General features: G+C 40.9%; 1 protein-coding gene across 1 annotated transcript in view; it reads right to left on the reverse strand.

The window, feature by feature from the left end:
- CD2AP (CD2 associated protein) overlaps positions 1–18956 on the reverse strand; it is a 122054-nt gene that overhangs the window by 60515 nt on the left and 42583 nt on the right. The window contains exon 3 of the mRNA XM_067543459.1: positions 7874–8027. Coding sequence (XP_067399560.1) covers positions 7874–8027 — 154 coding nt within the window. The remainder of the gene's footprint in view (positions 1–7873; positions 8028–18956) is intronic.

Raw genomic sequence — 18956 nt, forward strand, 5'->3', positions numbered from 1 at the left:
CAAACACAACATGGTTCCGCCACTCTACTGAAAGCTGCTGGAGAGGCTAATTGGTACAGATGCAGCTTATGGTGTTTTTGATGGTATACTAGTACTTCGTGTAATTTCAGTTACAATTCACCTTGAGGGTTATTTCACCAGTAGAAAGCCATAGCTATGAAATACAGGCCTCATTTCATAGCTAGAATGTAGCTTTTATTTTAGCACATTTTAGCCATACCCAACATTCACATGTATTAAGTCTTCCAAGGATGGAAGAATCTGTTATGTGAATTTTGATGATACTGTGCTCAATTTTTTACTTAATACAAACACAACATCTTTTAATAATATGTCCCCAAGCAGGGTCTTGTCACAGGAAAGAGCTCTTTGTTTGCCCTGCAACAGCTTAACCAATGCTGCTGAGTCAGCCACATTTTGGACTAAGGGAGTTAGTGATCTTTCTCCTTTGAGGGTTGTAAGGGAAGTAATCCTACAGTTAGTTCTCAAGTTCCCTCAGATGCTGACTCAAGTTCCTGATCAGCTCCTCAGTTTTCTTGATGACGTCTAAATCAAGAGGAAAAGGACCCCAAGTTTCCTCCTTGTGCTCAAGGAGACCAGTTTCCAAGCTTCCTTAAGAACACTTCTACTTTGTCAAGCTTGAACAGAACATATTCTCCTGGAGAGAAGCTCATTCAGGATACCCAAGGCAGTCAAAGGTAAACGTGCCTCTTAAGATTTATATATTAAGCATACGCAAAAGGAGATTACTGATCATTCAGGAAAACCTACATTTTCACTCTTAATCTGAAGAGTCTTTATCAGCACCTTACCTTGTGAGAGCCACCTCACTTTAGAGGGGAAAGGGAAGTACTGATGAAAAGAACCCATATTATCACACAGCAATGCAAAGTCAAAATACACTGGAGATCTTTTAAATTAAGTTCACTTCTTTAACAGCTTCATAAAAGACTAGCACAATCCTTCATGCATTTTCTTAGTGGCAGGAGACTGGCGGTATAAACAGTAAAGCCATAAGGCATTAGGTGCCAGGCCTGGGATCCATGTTTCTGGATGCTAAAAAGCGTGTGTTAAATGCCACACAGAGCCTGGAACATGAACATAAACATAAATCTGCATATAACAATTTTTGTTTTAGCTTTCTTGTTCCTCTTTCTGCTCATTCAGAAAGCCTTTCAAGTAATTTTCCCACCTCAGAAACTTTGTCAGGTAAGGCACTGCATATTTAGCAAACACACTTACTTGCAAAAGCCACAGAAGTCCTCACCCAAATAATATAAATTAAAATAACTTCAGTTTCACATTTAAATAGATATTAAAAGCAATAAAAGCTAACGACTTTTAAATTTTTAAATAAAGGAGCTAGTGACCACATATATAGAGAAGAGATATTATCCTGGTGCCATTAGAAACGTTCTAAAGAATGGCCATTCTCAGGGTACATCTACACTAGAAACGTATCCTATATTAGGTCAACTTACAGCTGTAATTACTGCAGTGGTGCACGCCACACTACTCTCCTTGGATCAGTGGTGCGCATCCTCACCAGGAGCACTTTCAAAGTGGCCTGCTGCTCCCTTCCCGCTGGTTGCATAGGGAGCTGCTGCCCACTGACCCAGCTGGAGCACAATACCTTGGGACTAAAAGACCAGTGCAGGCTCCTTGCTGGAGCCAAGGGGATGGGAGATCAGCAAGGAGGGAGGCAGCCTCCTCGCTGAACTCCTTCCATCTGGCTGCAGTGGGCAGAGGGGCTGCTGGCGGAGACTGGCGGCCCTTAGGGTTGTAAAAATAATATCTGTAACCCTTGAGCCAAAAAGGTTGGGAACCACTGCATTAGGGGACCAGTTAGCATGTGGTATGCAAAATGAAGCAAGACAAAAACATCTACTGAGGCTAATTTGACCCTAAAATATGCACAAGAAATTGCTGCATCAATTGAGACAGCTATTAAAGATGTGAAGGGGCTGGGAGAGCATCATGTAACCTGTGCAATAAATAAACTGAGGGTAGGCAGAAAGCATAACATGAACAACACTCAAAAAATTGTGTGCTTTTGTTAGGGGCACAAACTCATAATTCAAATGATTGTTGGTTCAAGGACAAAGCCTGTAGAAACTGTAAATTTCAGATTCATCAGCTTGCAGGTGACACAGAATCCAAGAAGAATGTTATAGCATCTCTAAAGCATTTAAACTTAGGTCATGTCTACACTGCCACGGTGACAGGCATTAATGAAGCGGCATCGATTGAGCGGATCTATGTAGTCCCGCTCAGTCGATGGGAGAGCGCTCTCTCACTGACTGAATTAGTCCACCTCCACGAAAGGCAGAAGGTCACGTTGACAGGAGATGCTCTCCTGTCGACGTAGCATCGTGAAGACGCCGCGCTGCGTAGACATAAGTACGTTGACGTAACGTAACTAGCGCATCCAACGTCAATCCGGTATGGCAGTGCAGACCAGGCCTGAGATGATAAATTACTTGTGTTATTTGGATTTCTTTAACAGTGGAAGGAGCAAGAAGTGGAAATACATAGATCTGCCAGTTCTGTCATTTCAGTTTAAAGTAAGAGATGTCCAAGATAATCTCTGGACACCTGGAATGATTACATCACAGGCTGATCCTCTGTCTTACTGGATAGAAATGGCATCAAACATGTCATGGAGAAGACATATAAGCCAGCATTTAAGTGCAAGTTCCACATGTGCTGACCCATTCCTTAGGAGGTGTTTCCAGTTGACAATCAACAGTATGCATTTTATAAATCCATATGCTCTTGGTCAGATAGTGGAAGAACTTGGTCAGCAGAAAGCCTGTAAAAGCAAATTTTTATTATTGCTAATTTGTATTCTCCTGATCTCTCTTAGGTCGGTCTGTGTACAGCACAAAGTCTGTATCTGATGACAGGAGGCAATAAGAAAATTAAGTAAAATTTACAACAAACAAACAAACGTGGATAACTCAATTGGTGAAAAACAGGAGCAAGTTGAAGAAGGGTAATAAGGTAATACAGGGTGATGGCTTAAGAGGACTAATAACAGTGCTGTGCTCAGAGACCTAGATTCCTATAAGTATAGGCATGCCGTTACTAGTGATCAAGAGTTTATTCAACACCATGACCTAAAAGTAGCACTAGTCTTCCTTTCAGCTCTGACACAGCTTGGGTGTCCAGACTGATATAGCAGGAAGTAGGAAAAACCAAGTTACCCACAAATAAAGTTATTTTTCTCCTGTAACTGCTAGGTCAGTCTAGACCCTGAACTCAAGCACGGTTCACAGAAATACATTAGGTTGGGTCATGAGGTACCTGAGAGACTATAAAAATCAAACATTTCCCCAAAGGGTAGTTTCCACAAATACCTACATATATATTAGGATGGCACCTGGATGATGACAGAAAACTAGAGACTGCAGTTGCTGTATTAATGTTTCCTCCAAGAACACTTTGCCCAGATGCCTACTGAAATTGGGTTCCCTACTGGAACACAGAATCATAGAAATGTAGGGCTGGAAGGGATCTTGAGAAGTCATCAAGTCCAGCCCCCTGTGCTATGGCAGGGCCAAGAAAACCTAGACCATCCCTGACATGTGTTGGTCCTCCTTGTTTTTAAATACTTCCAGTGATGGGGGTCTCCATGGCCTCCCTGGGAAGCCTATCCCAGAGCTTAAACAATCCTTATAGTTAGAAAGTTTTTCCTAATATCTAACCTAAATCTCCCTTTCTGCAGATTAAGCCCATTACTTCTTGTCCTATCTTCAGTGGACATGGAGAAAAATGGATCTCTTTATAACAGCCCTCAACACATTGGAAGATTTATTGGTCACCCCTCAGTCTTTTTTTCTAAAGCCTAAATATGCCCAATTTTTTCAATCTTTCCTCATAGGTCAGGTTTTATAAACTTTTTTTCTTTTTTTTCCTCTCCTCTGTACTCTTTCCAATTTGTCCACATCTTTTCATTATTGTGGTGCTCAGCTGGGGCTGAGCAGAGTAGGACAATTACTTCCTGTGTCTTACATACAACACTCCTCTTAATGTACCCTGAGTTGGGGAGTTTATCCCACACTTGCCCTGAAAGGATTCATGAAGACTAAGAAGGGTGGTAATTAACCCAACAGGCCACAACTGAGAGGAATGTAATCCCCAGACTGAGTGAGAGAGTTCAGCTGGGAGGAATGAGCTGGGCTAGGATTTACAAAAACTAGAAACTGAAAACTGAAAGGGGGCTGGCTGCTGGGAAACTCTGTAGCCACTCCTGGGAGAAAGGAGGAGTGTTTGGACCGGCAAACCCAGAGAAGGGGGAAGCCAGGAAGGTAGAACTGGACTCAGGGAAAGACAGTAAGGTCTAAAAGGGAACAGGCCTTGACTGTTTCCTACAGGGTCCCTGAGCAGGAACCTGTAGTAGAGGGTGGGCCCAGGTTCCCCTGCCAGCCACTGAAGGAGTAGTGCTAGGCAGCAGTGAATGGGAAGATTGCCTAGGATGGCTGAAGGAAGATTTTGATACCCCAGAAGGGAAGAATGCATGGAGTGACCTGGCTGGAGGGCTGAGTCACAAAGAGGCAGCAATGGCTTGTGGAGTGATAGAAGGGCTGCAGGCTCAGAGAGAGAGGTGGAGTGTGTGCAACCCAGGAAGGGGTGCTGACTTGATGACCTATTCTCCAGAGTGACTAGGAGGAAGTGTCATCCTAGCAGTGAGTGGAGCATCCCACCACACATCTAAAAACTATATTAGACTTTTTTGCAGCTGCATCACATGAAAACTCATATTCCGTTTGTGGTCCACAATAAAGAATGTTTACTTACCTTGTAACAGTTGTTCGAGACATGTTGCTCATGTCCACTCTGAATTAGGTGACTTACCAGCAGTATCTCTGGGGACGGGTAGGACTTCATGGGCTTGATGACTGCAACACCGCTCTACCAAACTCTCTATCAATCCAAGCTTGCTGCATGATGGCATAGTGGGACGCAAGGGCATGGACCGAAGACCATGTAGCAGCTCTGCAGATATCCTGAATGGGCACATGAGCCAGGAAGGCCATCGAAGATGCTTGTGCTCTCATAGAATGGGCTGACAGCAATGCTGGCAAGCTATGATCCACGATGAGATATGCTGCGAGGATGTCCTTATCAGCAAATTAAGGAAGTATGGGTTGGATGAATGGACTATAAAATGGATAGAGAACTGGCTAGAGCATAGGGCTCAACGAGTAGTGATCAATGACTCCATGTCTAGCTGGCAGCCGGTCACAAGCGGAGTGCTTCAGGGGTCGGTCCTGGGGCCAGTTTTGTTCAACATCTTCATCAATGATCTGGAGGATGGGGTAGATTGCAGCAAGTTTGCAGATGACACTAAGCTGGGGGGAGTGGTAGATACCCTGGAAGATAGGGATAGGATACAGAAGGACCTAAACAAACTGGAGGATTGGGCCAAAAGAAATCTGATGAGGTTCAACAAGGACAAGTGCAGAGTCCTGCACTTAGGACGTAAGAATCGCATGCACCGATACAGACTGGGGACCGACAAGCTAGGCAGCAGTTCTGCAGAAAAGGACCTGGGGGTAACAGTGGATAAGAAGCTGGATATGAGTCAGCAGTGTGCCCTGGTGTCCATCCTTCACAAGTTCAGCTGCCAATATTTTTGCGAGTTGCGTTAAAGCAAAAGAAGAGGACCCTAAACATCCAGCATTAGTGCCCAGAGACACAAACAAAAACCTGCAATGGGTTGATGAGAAAGTGAAGATAAATTCTACAGGTTCCAGTAGCAAATTCACTACAAATGACAGCCTTGATTACAGAGGTTAAAGATTCAATGTGGAAAAAGAAACATAACATTTTTTGTGTCTTTCAGACCCAGGATTTGTGGAAGCTACTAGAGACCTTGAAAACTACAAAATATATTGAAACACCTGATAAATTCTTCAGAAGCAGGGGTAAAGAGGATTGAGACTAACTGTTCTGCTCACAAATAACTTCTTGAGGAGAAAGGAGTTTTGCCATGTAATGTTAGTAAGCTTGAGTTAATTAGCACAGGAGACAGTGACTACAACCCAGGGGATCTGAAGTCACAAGATGAAGTGACATCTTCAAAGAAAACCCTGTGATCTCCTATCAGAAGAAGGCTTTCTTAGACTTCTTACAGGAAAGAACACTCTTGAATGAATCTTCTCAACCTGATAGTTCTTTGAAGATGCAGGGTTTTGCAAACTTACAAAACACAAGAAATCTGAATGAACTAGAGAGTGACAACCTGTTGCCTGTTAGAATGCCCTGGATTCACAAGCAAGATTTTCCTTGTCAAAAGAAATGACCCTAGAAACATTTCTTAAATACCAGCATGAGCCTAGAATTCTGAGAGAGTTCAAGATATGAGACAGAGCTTCTCTAAAAAAGGAGATTTCCAGGATATACGAGCACTTCCAGCAAGGATTTTGGTCAAGAGCAACAGGATTTATGCTGGCTGCTATGGAGACAGCTTCAAGCATTTCTTCCTGATCTAAATTATATCTTGTAAATGTCTCACCCTTTGTAAGGCACTCCCCCTCACTGTGGTGAGTCAAGCCTTTGAAACCATCTCAAGGTTGTACAAATCCAGAAATTTATTAGGCTATTTTGAAAGCAGTTTTCATTTTACTTTCAAAAGGGTTCTTGGAACAGATGCCCCAAAGACCAGGAGGGTGGATATTAGTCATATCTGACATCTAATACTTGCACCATCACCTAACTCAAGTGCTGACCAGTGTCTTGCATCTGTCTCTTCTATCTTAGATTATAAACTCTTTAGGGAAGGGAACATGACAGTGTTTGTACAGCACCATGCAAACTTACAATGCTATAAAAAAATTTAAGTACCACCTTAAGCAGAACAAGTAAGACACATTTAAAAAAAAATCGAGCTAAGAGCTCCTATCAGCTGAACAGACACATTTCCTTTGCTGGAGATAAGAAAATGAATTTGATTGCTCAGACAGAACAGATCCTCTAACAAAGGGGATGACACCACAAATTTTACTGAGGTCTCCTGCCTCCTTTGGCAGGTAAGAGATCATATATCCAGTGTTCAAATTGATCCAAAGGATGCAAGGTGACCACCACCTGACTATGCCAGTGAACCACCCTGCCCTCCAGGTATTATGTGGCTGTACTCACGGCTGCACCCAGGGAGCTGCAAAATGGTTCTCTTTTGTTGAACTTTATGATGAACAAAACACAACATTCCGTAAGTTTTGGATTTTACAGTTGGCCAAATTCTGTTCTCAGATACAAGTGCACAAGGCTTCTACAGAATGCCATATAAACCTTGTACCAGGGTATTCCTTCCCTACGGAGCCCACTAGCTAGCAAGCAAGAGCAGGAAACCTGTCACTCCCTTCCTCTGCCTCCACCCTCGCCACCGACTCTTGAAGCGATAGCTTGCAGTTCTGACACAGTCTTCAATACAGCACAGCTATATCCATGGAACCACAATTAAGTCAGAGGGCCAAATTCTGTTCAGATATAAACCCAGAGTGACTGCAGTGGAGCAGGGCCATTTTAAAACCTTCGTAGGCCCTAGGCACACCTGCCTTCGTAGGCCTCCCGAACAAAATAACTTATTTGATTTTAAGCTATTAATGAATAGTTTTTTAAATTAAAATAAAAAATTATATACACAAAATTTTTCATAGGCCCTGAAAGTTTTTAGGCCCTAGGCACTGTGCCTATTGTGTCTAATGGATAATATGGTCCTGCAGTGAAGTGCCCCACCCATCACCCAGGTTTCCACAGGGCCTAAAAAAATTCAAGCAACACTGAATAAAAGTAGTGAGAAAATAAGTATCATAAGCTATTGATCTAGGTAATTTATATAATGCAAGGAAAGTGGGAAGCTACATACTCTTTCTGAAGCTTTTGGATTGTGGATGGGGTTGAAATCCTCCTGCTGGAAGACCGTAGGTGCTCATGCGCTGTACAAGGCTTGCTACAGTCCCATGCCTCTCCCTCTTGACTGGCAAACCATCATCCTTAGGTTCTGGGTCTTTCTTAACTTCCTGGTAGAAAGGAGAAGGCAGAACAGATTTACAAAACTGAGTTAATTTAAGTTCACCAAAAGATCAGAGGATTCTTTGTCAACATTCCATATTCTATTGTAGACTCAAGTATTCGTTGTTCCATGGTGTAATGGGTTTGTATCAGAGAAAACACTTTTCAGTTATACAATATCTGTCATCCAAGTATCTCAAGGAGCTTGAACATAAATCCTTCCTACACCATTGTAAGTTAGATGTTATATCCAATTTACAGACCGGTAAACTGAGGCACGCAGGGAGTTCAGAAGCAAGAAAAGAAGCCCTGAATTCTGGTTAACTACTCTAACCTCTACTAAAAACAGCTGCATGCAGTGAAATCTGGAATAATCAATATAAAAGCCATATTACAACTTATTTATGCTTCCATAAGGTCAATATTTCAATGTGAATTGTGAAACAAGTATATTTTTAAAATATTTTCCATATAATCTACTCTTTTTATCATTTATATTATAGCAGTATCAATAGGCCTCAATCAGTGGATCCATGGTACAGGGTATTTTATAAACTACGGAGTAAGAAAGACAGGCCTAGTATACACTTACCCGAAAATTCGGCAGCAATCGACGGGAGTTATGCAAGCTACTCTGCGTAGCTTGCATAACTCCTGTTGACTTCCTAGCTTCCCTTTAGCACTCCGTCTCCACTGCGCCGCGTTGATGGGAAATGCATTCCTATCAACGCAGCGCTATGCCTTTTGAGGAGGTGGTTTAATTGAACCAACTTCCGGATCGATTGAGCGGGTCTTCACTTCCACTCAATCAATCCAGATAGACCGATCTGACGGCGGCGAATTTGCCGCTGTCAGTGTGCACGTAGCCACAGTCCCTACTGCAAAGAACTTCAGTCTTGCTTAATGACGAGATGCAATGATGTATAAAATACACAAGGAGAGAGAAAAGATGACATGACAATATAAGTATATTTCTGTATAGATTTTCTGATCATTTAGATTGTATTGGGTAGGCACTTGGCAAAGTGTTTAAGACCTAATTTGGAAGCAGCCCTGTAGTAAAGCCACAGGCTTGATCTAATGACATAGGAAAGTTCCACAAATAAGAACCAACATTTTTGACAGAAGAGACTGAATTTTTTCAGCAATTAATCCAGTGAATCAAATAAACAACCATCATAATATACCAGTGCTTTCATTTGCATGAATTACCATTTTGAATATAGTAAATGTGCCCTGAAAGTTTATGGCATGCTCATTAGTTCCTGAGAAGCTACTAGAAAATACTAAGAGAAACTCTTGCATATAATATCGGTACTGAACAGTTATCAACTCTACTAGTGAATTCAGCGACCAGTGCTGTAGAATTAGATGTAGTACTTAAAATAACAGAAAAATAGTTGAAACAATTCACACATATCACTTAGTAAATAAGTGATATCAGCTGAATCCTTAAATGGGGGCATGGGTCTTGTTTATATAAAATATTACAAAATTACTTCACTAAACACATTAGACATAGATCCAGCAGGCAGCCTTCCATGTCATGAAAATTCAGAGCTTTGGTTCCTAGCAGAGCTACTCAGCTGGACTAGAGAGCCCTTGAGGCTCTGACCAGAGATACCAGGAGAAGGACAAAACTTTCACATCAAAGAGACTCTCTTCACCACTTCCTGTTGTAAGCTTGATTCACAAAAATCAAACCGAGCTCCACGTTCATAATTTTTTGCGGGTAAGGGAGCCAAAAAAAAAAAAAAAAAGAGTAGATAAGTTCACAGAGCATGATTTTTTTTCCTGCCTGCTAAGGTTTAATGGTCTTTTCAGCAAGGGACAGTGGGCAGGCCCTCCTCCCATTCCTCCCTGGCCTATTCTGTGAAGCCTCCTGCTAGCCTATTCAACAATATCTACATTGAAATAAAGCCTCTTCCAGAGTCCACAGAGAAGTCCCAGATAGAGAAGTTGCCTAGGTATCATAGTGATAGGCACCAACATAAGCCCCTAGGATGAATATTCCCTCAACCTATCTCCAATTTTTTCATTGTTTTTTCCTGGCCTCTTGAAAGTTTCATTCACTCCCTGGCACTATGTAGGTTCAAGGACTTTACGAGTAAACACATAAAAAGTTCGTGGCAGAGTCAGAAATAAAACTTAGGTGATTATCCTACAAGACTACCTTAGTCAACAGAAAATGTATCTGTACTTACCTGAAAATTTCCTTCCTTTTAGTAGGATAGTTCATAGAATGACAACAGATCTTCAGTCAGTTTGCAGCTTTGGGGACAGAACCAGATCCATTCATTACCAGTAGCAAAGTAGCAGCAGAATATTGAAGAGCTTATCAGGTTGCAAGAAGAGCCTTTACTACAGAACCTATCTGGCTTGCTGGCTGCAGAATAACAGGCTTCCATACAGGCATAGGGAGCTCTCCTGCAGTTTGTCATCCACCCCTATGCTCTGTGTGGAACTACAGAGGCAGCAGCTGCTGCAGTACCTCAGCAAAAGAGAGGAAGGCCGGAAGAGGCTGAGGGGAACCCTCACAAGCAGCCCAGCTAAAGACTGATTCAGTTGTTCTAATCAAGAAAAAAAAATAGATTTTTTTTTTTTTTTAAATAAATGAAAAGAGATGCTTTGCAGCAGGGACATTCAGCAAAATCTCCAAGCAACCGAGGGAGTGCAGCTAAGCAGGCAGGCTCTTCAGTGGAACAGTCTCTGGCTCCAAGTGATGGATAAATCTGGTTTTGCCACCGTAGCCTCTTCTCCACTCATCACTGGGGCTTCCTATGCATCAGAATGAGAATATTCACATGAATCCCTGTTGCAGGACTGAGTTGTGTGTGTGTACCGGTTATGTATAGTACTAATTAATCCTTACCCATACCCTGTGAGGTATGCATTTGTATCACCATTTTACAGATGGGGAATGTTGAAGTATTGAGATTAAGCATCTTGTTCATGGCCACAGATGAAGGCCACATCAGAGCCAGGATTCAAACTCAGATTCCTGATTCCCAATCCTGTGTTCAGTTCAATTGACCATAAATTCATATTTCACATCAATACACGGACAACAGGTGAAAAATAATATATTCCTCTAACATTTTATTTTAAATCAATCATAAAACTTTGGGATCCTCAAGGATCTGTTTTCAGCACACATGCAATTTTCGAACATCTGTGCAGAATCTGATATTTTAGGAATGAAAAGGAGTCTTAACAGAATAACTTTCATTTCCAAACCACCCCTGTATCAGAATCGAAAAATCTCTGAATATTAAGAGTATTCTATTCATTTTAATAAAGTTCCTCTATCAAAGCTGTAACAGCAAAGCGACTGACAAAACAAATGGTTTGGCTTGGCTTGGCCTTAAATGATTAGAAAGTTCCAGCATTTAGAATCCTTCCAAGTTTTAAGTTTACTTGTATTAATAATTTATTTAATACACATTTTATTTAAAATGGGGAAAAAATTAAATGTTAACAAGTTAAAGCAACTTACATTATTTAGTTGTAACTGATTTTATTAATTAATAGAGTATAATTGGAATGGGTACCTTTCATCTTGTGAAGTTTTAGAAACAAGGGTTTGCATTTCATAGATGCTGAGGACACTTGTCCTTCTATTATGTGCAAGTCGGATTTCTGCTTCCAATCTGCAAAGGAGGCTGAAGCCCCACTTTTCCACATATCTGGATCTGGCTATGACAAATGTCTCACACCAAGTGACCTTCTTGCAGGAACTGAAATTTCAGGGTAAGCACTTTTTACTAAAGGCATTTTATACATGGAATTCAATGCACATGTCTAATTTTAAAAAAATCAAGTCCTATAACCACCTGATTGCATTATGTCCCAATATTAGCAAGGAGATTTCTAGGCCTCAGAGCTATTTGGCTTGTTATGAATTGAAGCATCAACATCTGCCAGTAAACAGGAATAAGAAGACAGAGTACAACATTATTATAGCTAGAAATATATTAATCTATTATGCGAGCAACTGCTGAGGTTAAGGACTGTGTCAGCATTTCCATTAGTAACACAGATTTTATGCATTTATAACGTGGCTGAACAAGTTAACTACAGACTGCATCTTGGCATAAAAAGTCTCAGCTTGGGAGTGACTTCCCACCCCTTTTCTCTGCAAGCTAAGATTCCAGCCACTAAGTTTTATAAACAATATATAAATCTTCTCTAAACAAATATATTAACAACAATATTTCTATAATATACTCATCAATGATTTATACACACCTTATTTATTTACATACACACACAATATACGCACAGTATATAGACAGAATCAGTGGTAACATTTATCAATTCCTAGTCCAGCTGTCAACAACTCTATACAAAAAAAAAATCAAAAACCACAATTATGAAAACAGAACCAGGACAAACTAAATTTGAAAGAATTGTTTCTTGGTATTTTACACACAGGACTTTCCAATTGTATGTCTAAGAAGTCCACTGAAAACAGTGGAAAGGAAACCCCCCACCCTCCCGTTGTCCAGAGAGCGGATAAAGATTAAGGCCTTGTCTACACTATAAAATTAAGTCCATCTAAATTACATCCCCTCTGTTGGTGGTGCAGGCGTTTCCACTGACTTAACTGTGTGGAGCATTGTGAGGCACTGATAGCAGTATCCCCTCACAACCTGAACTGTCAGCCCTGAATGGGACAGAGAGCCAACAGGCGATGTAAACAACTTAGTATCTACACAGACACTGCCTCACCCTAACATTGACCTAAGCAATACACTTCTTGCAGAGGTGGAGTTATTAGGTCGATGTAGTGGGCAACTTACATAGACAGGAGCACTGTTGTAGTGTAGACACTTACAGAGTTAGGTCGATGTGAGCTGCCTTACATCAGCCTAACTCTGTTGTGTAGACCAAGAGTAAGTTAAGCACTGATTAAAGTTGTCCAGCATCATAAAATGCTGTCATATACAGGAAGTCTAGTTGAACGATTCTACAAATTCAATAACTAGATCCTGTTTGTCACATGTTCTAGTGCCTCCCTCCCCACAAAAAAAAAAAAAAAAAAAAAAAAATCAACAAACAGTGCTATGCTATTGCTGTATAAGCAAACAATCTATGGATGGATGATCTAAATTTCTGATGTACAGAAAATGGAGGCCTCAGTATTAAATCTGCTTCTCAAAGCAATTTCTCTTTATTTGTACAGTTCATGATAAATCCAGAAAGGAATAGATCCTTTAAGTTTCCATCTTTATCTTTCAGTCTGCAAAATTCTTTCTGTACAAAACTTGAGTAAAATGTAACTACCAAAATAACTACCTAAAAATTTACTGGAGTCAGCAGAAACTCCTGGTAAATAGAAACTAAAACATTTGTTTCCTGGAAATACAGCCCTGATTCCATTGGATGAAACAGTTCAGCTGGGAGATGCTATCTAAGGCGTCCACACACCCTCAAGCAGGGTCCTAAGTTATTCATTAAGATATGAATGGAGGCACTGAAAAGATGGCCTGACTACAGACCCCAGAAAACCATGTACAGAACAAATTTATACAAAGACCCTCACAGCTCACCGTCATTGCAGCAAGATACTCAACTTCTGAGCAGTTTAAAAAAATACACCTTATTAGTCAAGTTTTGTCCTAATTTATGGCCAAGTTTAACAAAATAATTAAACAGTGGTTTGCTAATAATGCTGACCAGTGCTTAGTTGACCTACTACACATTGCCACAAGCATAGGGGTCATCATATTTTGTCAAATCTGCTCTAACAGCTGCGTATTTTCTAACTTCTGTGTACCTCAAGGCAAAATATATTCAGTTCTGTTAGAAAACAAAAGAAAAAAATGAAAGATCCAAGACTTATAGCTGATGCCAACTTGCACTGTAGTGTATATGAATTACACTACAGTATTGTGCTCAAGGTGAAGAGGATGACACTGGCCCACTGTTACTCTGGTTTCCCAACCCAAGAGAACAGAGAGAAGATAACGCGCAGATTTTATAAGGTGGTGCTTTAAATGACCAACTCAGAGAGAGAGTGAAGGAAATTATGTCCAGCTTTAAAGGAATAATATACCCGCCCCTTTAAAACTTTCAGGCAATCAAAGCCAGAGAAATCCAGAGTGATACTATTCTACAAGTGTATTGTTTCAATACACCAGGAAGGAAATCTGAAGCTCTTTTTATGGTGATATTTTTGGATCCTGTAAGATGGAGGCAGAACAGGTTAGTTTCTCATCTGTTTGCTCCTTTGGTCTGGATACGAAGGGATGGTCATGAACATGAAGGAAAATATTACCGGAGAAACTGGATGAGCACATTAGCAAAGCTTATTCGCAAATAACTGCTCCTGTTTTTCCAACAGACGGAGATTCATTTGCAATGAAACTGCTAAAAGAGGACAGGACCAAACTTTCTGAATTTTCAAAACAGAGCTTCCTTTTAGTAAAACACAGTTGCAATGTCATTTAGCATATTAAGTTAAATAAATCAGCTTCCTTTTTTCCCACTTGCTAACTGAATCTATGCTTAATATATGTAAAGGTCCCACATCAGCTCCTATCACACAGTCAAAATGGTACATTACTAGCAACTCCAATGTACTTTCCATGATGCGGCATTAGCACCCCATAAATGGAGTATGCAAGATCTCTGGGAAGCATGAGAGACTACAGACTGACTATATTTATTGACTAAAACACTTGTGTCAGTAAAGCACCTGAAACTGATGAGTGAAGAGAGCATCTTTCTTTCCCAAATCATAAAGGTTCATCCCTGGGTTGAAAGAATATACTCATAAGGTGGCATGGGTGTGTGTGGAGTATCAAAATACTCAGCTACAAAGTGTCTGCACATTTTAATTTTGAAAAACTGGGTACCTGTGCATTGTGTGCAAGCAAAAGAAAATTAAGCAAGGATCTTTGATCACTGGGTCCCATATCAGTTCCTAGAAAAGCTTAAAGGCCCTGGAAGTTTGTAACGCTTAAGCACCTTAACAAACCTTTCCCGCAGATTTTAGCAACCCATCTCATGATTTGCTAGTTTTGGAGACTAAGACCCTTAGGTCTGGTCTACAATGGCATACCTACATCTCTCAGCAGTATGAAAAATCCATACCTCTCGGAGGCCCAGCAGGTGCATCCCATCTCTTGAACTTCTGAAAATTGTTGTAAGTAACTCCAAGGGTTAGTAAGTCTGGCCACCTCTGTTATAGACTGTAAAAAGTCACTTTTAATCTTCTCTGTGTTAAACTAACTAGGATTGAGCATCACCGTATGGCATGTTTTCCAGTTCTTTAATCACTCATGACTCTTCTCTGAACCTTCTCCAATTTATCAACATCCTTCTTGAATAGAAGGCACCAGAACACACACCAGAACTTGACACAGCTTTTTAGCAGAGGTCGCAAAAGTGCCAAATTTAGTGATAAAATAGCCTCTCTACTCCTATTTGAGATTCCCCTGTTTATACATCCCCAGGATCACATTAGCTCTTTAGCCACAGTGTCACAATGGGAGCTCGTGTTCAGATGATTATCCACCATGACTCCCAAATCTTTCTCATAGTCACTACTTCCCAGAATAGAGTCACCCAAATCAGATACTGTCACAGCTCAGGGCAACTGCACATGTATTTCCCCTTAGTTGTCCAACAAGGGCACCCATTCTCAGGCTTCCAGCTCCTCAGTCATTGCTTTACTTGGGTGAAGGACCCACATCTCACTCCCTTCTGATTGGGCTATGCGGCTGCACAGTTTCCTGATACACTGTGTGATTCCCAGCAGATGTGACTTTGCCGAATTATAGATACCATGCTGCTCTTTTTATGCAAGTCTATTTTATTCTTAAGGTAAAAGCACTACAGAGAATACATACTAAAAACAATAAAAAGAACTTAACATGCAAATAAGCTTACCAGAGATCACCCCAACTCTAACACGGGCTCTGGCAGGAGCAGCCCTTCAAACTCCTGCTCAGGGGTCTCTCTTCTATAGTCACAAATTCATAACAACCTCAGCTTACCAGAGTCCTGTCCGCTTGCTGAATCAGAAAGAAGGCCCTGAGCCTGTTAAAAACTATGCTATTTGTCCAAAAATCCTTTCTTAGTCTATTGCTTCAGTTAGAACTAGAATATTCAAACCTCTCCAAAGGGCAGTGTTTCTCTGGAGATGTTACAACCTGAGCAAATTTGCCTAATCACCTCTGCTGTTTTCCTATTCCCCTTTCCTATGGAGAGACACAATCTGTCAACAACACAATTGCATTTTTAATACAGTGGGCCCAAAGGTATTAAACCTAGTTCAGTAAGGTTTAGCTTAATTCTGTGAAGTTAATTCAGGATACTGTTGCTCTGTCACAGAATACACGGAATAGCAGTAATAAAACTCAAGGAACAAGCAGATGTCATGCAAACAACAATCTAAAAGAAAACCCTTTCTACCATATATGCAAGTTAATGTTTAAAAAAAACTCTGCAGTAGCCAGAGATAAAACAAAACAGGTATAATGATTTTTCTGCACAAAACTCTGCTTACTAAATGAACCAATATATTCTGACCTACCTTCACATTTTCTGTAATGTCTGAAGCAAGCTCTCTCTTCCCATTCTCAGATGTACTCTGCTGCAAACTGGTTCCAAATTTTGCAGTAAAATCCCAGGGTTTAGTAACTGATTTACTCAGGGAGACTAAAAATGGTGTTTTAAGCAGTTTAGCAGTATGTTCAGTATTTTTGTGTTCTATTTTACACTAAATTCAATTTAATTTACTTTGCCCCTAAACATCTCAATATGCTACTCATTTGCTTTTTGTTTTTTAATCAAAGCAGCATAGGTTAGAGACAATATGAAAGTTTTGGCAACTAGTTTGGGACGGGGGGGTTGGCATCTAGGAAAGTATTAAATTGTTGTGGGCTAAGCAAAAGAATCCAGTCAAATGATCATCAGTTTAATAGCTAATTTTGCAATTTAAGTGGTCAGTGGATATCAGATTAACATCTCATTGACATGATGGGAGCACTTATTTTAGGCTGTCCACAAACTAAGGCAAATCTCACTGCCTCAGTTTTTCACTCCTCATGTTCGGAAGGGCTGAAAGTTTTGTTTTTTTAATGAAAGGTTATTTTCTGCAGGAGAACTGCAGTTTGCTGTTGTGGAACGCACACAGGGCCCCGGTTTGAGGATGTAAGCTTGCAGACAACCTACTGCAGTAATCAACTTCAGAGTCTCTAACGCATCACGGTAAAGTCCAAATCTTAAAGTAAAAGCACAACTCTCTTGTTAGGGGCAAATTCAAAAGCATTTAGCTACTGCTGCTACCTGTTTATCCCCATTAACTAAGAACGCTGATATAATTTACAGCCATTTCTTCCAATGGTTTCCATCATCCTATAAAACTTCAGCCTTGTCTGAGTCAACTAGCCCTCAACTGTGCCTTAATTTGTTAGATCCTGGTATACAAATCATTCCCCATTGCACTGGCAGGATCAGAAGAGATAGAAAATAGCTGTGTCTCATCAACACATTGAAAACACTAACCCGTGTTTTTGTCACCAAGCTTCCCATCAGTCTTTCATACACAGTGAACAGGAGGGGGTGACGAGAAAGAATCCTGTGGCACCACCCAGAGCTACTGTCTAATACTACCATCTGGGATCCCTTAACAAGTAGAACTGCTCAAAGATGACTAATGTCTGGTAAGGTCACAGATTTGTCATCAGCACACACCATGATCTCAATATGGAAAGCAATCGGTAGGTCTAAGAATCATCATGAATACCTGATCTTCATTCCTTGCCAGAAAAGAGTCAACCTATACCATTAATAAAATTTCTCTAATATACCTAGAACTAAAACGAAAATGAGCTAAAACTTGCGGGACTACAGATGTTGTTGTAGGCACCTCCAACACATCTCTCTCAATCTTCCACCAAATATGGAATAGTAAAGTCCAGACTGAGATGTTTTCTTAAACAGGGATTTAACAATCACTTCAAAATAAAAAAATAAGTATCTTGCCCTCTCTGTGTGAAATACTGAAATCAAGTTAAAAAATAGTTCCAACATTTTCCTGCTGGGTAACACCAGCAAAAAGGAACTTGTTCTAGTTTATAGGTCATAATCCATACATTCCCCAGAAATTACCACAAGTCAACAGACAAGACTGCTTTTGTTTCTCCTTCCTCCCAAAAATCAATCCCATTACCATGGAGTGGGATATTGTAGTGCCACTGTTACCTGTCAGCTCTGTGTTCTTGGGGAACCAGGGCACAGTAACCAGCCTCTCTGGCTCATAAAAGACTCCGCACTCCCCCATCTCCCAGCCCAGCCTCTGCATGAACCAGAACTGATCAGAAGAAAGACTTACGAAAAGCAATGAGAAAGCAGTGGGAGATGCACCTAAAACCCTCCAAACAAGGACGACAGGATTAAGGCAACTCCCATAACCCAATTTGCATCAAAGATGTGACAAAGAAGCATCTCCGTTAGCGTACAGAATGGAGAACCGAGATTCCAAGGCACAGACCACACTAAACTCTGGGACCAGAGAAGCAGGGAAGCACTGCATGATGGAGGATCACTGCTCCCGATGTTAATGCCTGCACACACCCAGCTCAGTAGTTATCAGACCAATTCTAGTAATGAACCCTCTTATTGGCATCCAAATACTGAATCGGCCTAATTGCATTGTGATTTCCCTAGAAGGAACACCGCCCATAGCCAGGAATGATCAGGTCCTATTGTCCAGCCTAAACCAAACAACTCTGGTATACTCTCCTTGAGTTATCCTTTATCTATAAACAAATCTAGTGTTCTTCCTTGAATCATTGTTGTTTCCCTACAAAAACCCCTATCCAAGCTCAAGTTTCTGTTCTGATGCCTGAATCCAAAAGCTGCATCAGTTCCACCAGGACTTGTCCTGACTGATCGTGTTGGGGGCTCTACCTGTGTCCAGCCCC

The sequence above is a fragment of the Emydura macquarii genome, unplaced genomic scaffold (assembly GCF_026122565.2).
Source record: "Emydura macquarii macquarii isolate MOO-44397 ecotype Brisbane River unplaced genomic scaffold, CSIRO-AGI_Emac_v2 contig_849, whole genome shotgun sequence".
Classification (NCBI taxonomy): domain Eukaryota; kingdom Metazoa; phylum Chordata; order Testudines; family Chelidae; genus Emydura; species Emydura macquarii.